Genomic DNA, 2,500 nt, shown 5'->3' on the forward strand with positions numbered 1-2,500 from the left:
CACACACACACACGCAAGCACACACACACACACACACACACACACACACACACACACACACTCAGAGAAAATTAAAATACATATAAATCAAGAGTATCAATACAATTAGGTCAGAGAGAGAGATGACATTTTGGACACATCTAAAGACAAGTCAAACAGACACACTTCCATTTAAAGCACTAAAAAAAACCAAGAGCCGAACCCTATATGTTTATAAATATTTAGAAATGATCCATGCTCTGCCAGTCGAATAGTCGTGGTAGTGGAGAGGAGAGGGAGGGTCCACATTTGAGCGAGTGTGTGTGGTATACAAATATATATAACATTTAGTTAAATCGATCATTTTCACACTGTTTTGTTATTGCACAGTTACCAATTTGAGTGTAGCTCTAATTGGTAAAGAAAGTGATGTTGTAGGAGAACTTTGTATAGTATCTAAAATGACTGTGTCCTTTGTTTTTAGGCAAGGTCTAATTATGTGAATGTCTTCTTTATTACATATTTTAATGATGTAGTTATTGTATTTAATGTGCAAACAAAAACACGGGGCATAGTTCAGTAATATCCATTTTAAATTATACAAACCATTTAAGATTTTTCCTTAGTTAAATAAATGTATGATTTTTTTAACTCCTGTGGTACAACTGAACTAAAAAAGCCTGGACTCATCAGCTGTGCTTTACAAACATGTGACGTTCGTCCTGCTTTAAGTGGAGATGTGGAGAACCAAGTAAAAATGTATGGAACATTTAGTTCAGCTGTGAGAATATCGGGCACAGAGTGGAAATACATGTTCACTCTTGCCTCGTAAATCTCTGATTCATTCTTTCTAATAAACCCCACATCATGTTGCTCCTGTTTGATGAAACAGTTTAACAGCAAAGGATATTGGTCAGATTCTGTCACTTCTCCTTTGAGTCTAAACTTAAAAAAAAAAGTGACATGACATGAAAAATTATCTCATAATTCATCTCAATGTCATGTTCAATATTTAAAAAAACAAAACTGAGAATATCTGAGGTGACCTGAGATGAACTGTCTCTGAAGTGTCTTCCTCTCATGAAACCACAGCACATCCTCCGCTGACCTACTGCTGGAAATGTGCAACCATTTACACTGGACCACATGTACGACAACCCCTCTCCTCCCTGCTTCTCCTTTCATATCTACACAGGCTTGCACACACACACACACACACACACAGGCTTGCACACACACATCTGGCCGGGGGTAAATTAACTAACATTCCCACAGAGGCTAATCTCCACGCCTCTACTGTGACAAGATAATAATAATAAAATAAGGGACAGCAGCTCCTCTGGCAGCTAAATATGTATCTACCTGCCACAGCCTGAGGGACTCACTATAACATTCAAAAATGCATGGATTTATGTCTAATTGTTTAAAACTGTACTGTACCGTACTGATTATGAATTGTAATATTGTAATATTAGATTAGAGCAGGAATACGCTGCACAGTGCTCTGGCATCTTGTTCCTTCTGCTGCTCAACTCATAGGCTCAACGAGTCACTCATAGAACTTATCTGGTAGGATGACCGATCCAAGATGGCGGCCGCATTTCTCGCGGCCCAACGTTCGATGCGGCATCTACTCTTTATATGTCTATGGGTTGCGGGGTACGCACTCACCTGCGTCAGAGACTGACGGCGTTTTAAAGTGGCGCCCTCTGGAGGCCGAGCAGGGACCTCCACTCCAGGTGGAGCCCGCTCCCGGGCTCGTCCTCCGGGCTCCGGCCCGAGGAGCGCGCCCTCCGCTTCCTCTTCTCCCCGTCGCGCCTCTTCCCGAGCGGCCCTTCTTCTTCTTCCGGCCGGGCGCCCTCAGCACGCCCTCCTTGTACGCCTGAGACTTGTTGGTCTCCTGCGGCAGGTTGGTGCCCTCCTCCTCCTCCGGCCGGAAGCTCACGGGCAGGTTCTTGGTGCCTCCGGGGGGTTTGGAGTGCAGCGTGCTGCCGTGGTGCTGGGGTTGATGCCCGGCCCGCCCCCCGGCAGCACCACGCCGCCGCCGCCGCTGCTGCTGCTCCCGCCTCCTGCGGGGGCCCGGGCCGGGAGGTCGCGGACCTCCGCCGTGTGCACCTCGTCCAGGAGCTCCTGGAGCCACATGCGCCGCTTAAAGTCCTGCAGCGTCCGGCCTTTGTCGTGCATGAGCTGCGCGTGCGTCACGGAGCGCCTCCTGCAGAAACACCGGAGAGAAGATTAAAGTTTCACACACAAATAAAGTTATTTTATTCATTTATTCATGTTTTTCTCTTTTATATTTCCTTATTTTCATTGGTGTTTATTTTATATTTCCTTATTTTTATATTTATTCTGTTAAAAGATTTTAGGCCCCAGCGAGAATTGAACTCGCGACCCCTGGTTTACAAGACCAGTGCTCTAACCACTGAGCTATGGAGCCGGGCGCAAGTTGTTGCTGTCAGGAAGGTATAGACGCACAGCAGCGTCCAACACCGACCAGTTAAAAGACTCAAGGCTCAGACTA

At 45.8% G+C, this 2,500-nt stretch overlaps 1 protein-coding gene across 1 annotated transcript in view; it reads right to left on the reverse strand.

The window, feature by feature from the left end:
* The window catches only part of pthlha (parathyroid hormone-like hormone a), an 18,248-nt gene that overhangs the window by 1,718 nt on the left and 14,030 nt on the right, over positions 1-2,500 (reverse strand). Inside the window, 3 exon segments of the mRNA XM_083935265.1 lie at positions 1,651-1,807; positions 1,810-1,974; positions 1,977-2,191. Coding sequence (XP_083791391.1) covers positions 1,674-1,807; positions 1,810-1,974; positions 1,977-2,191 — 514 coding nt within the window. The 3' untranslated portion in view covers positions 1,651-1,673.

The sequence above is a fragment of the Echiichthys vipera genome (assembly GCF_963691815.1).
Source record: "Echiichthys vipera genome assembly, chromosome: 20".
Lineage (NCBI taxonomy): Eukaryota > Metazoa > Chordata > Actinopteri > Perciformes > Trachinidae > Echiichthys > Echiichthys vipera.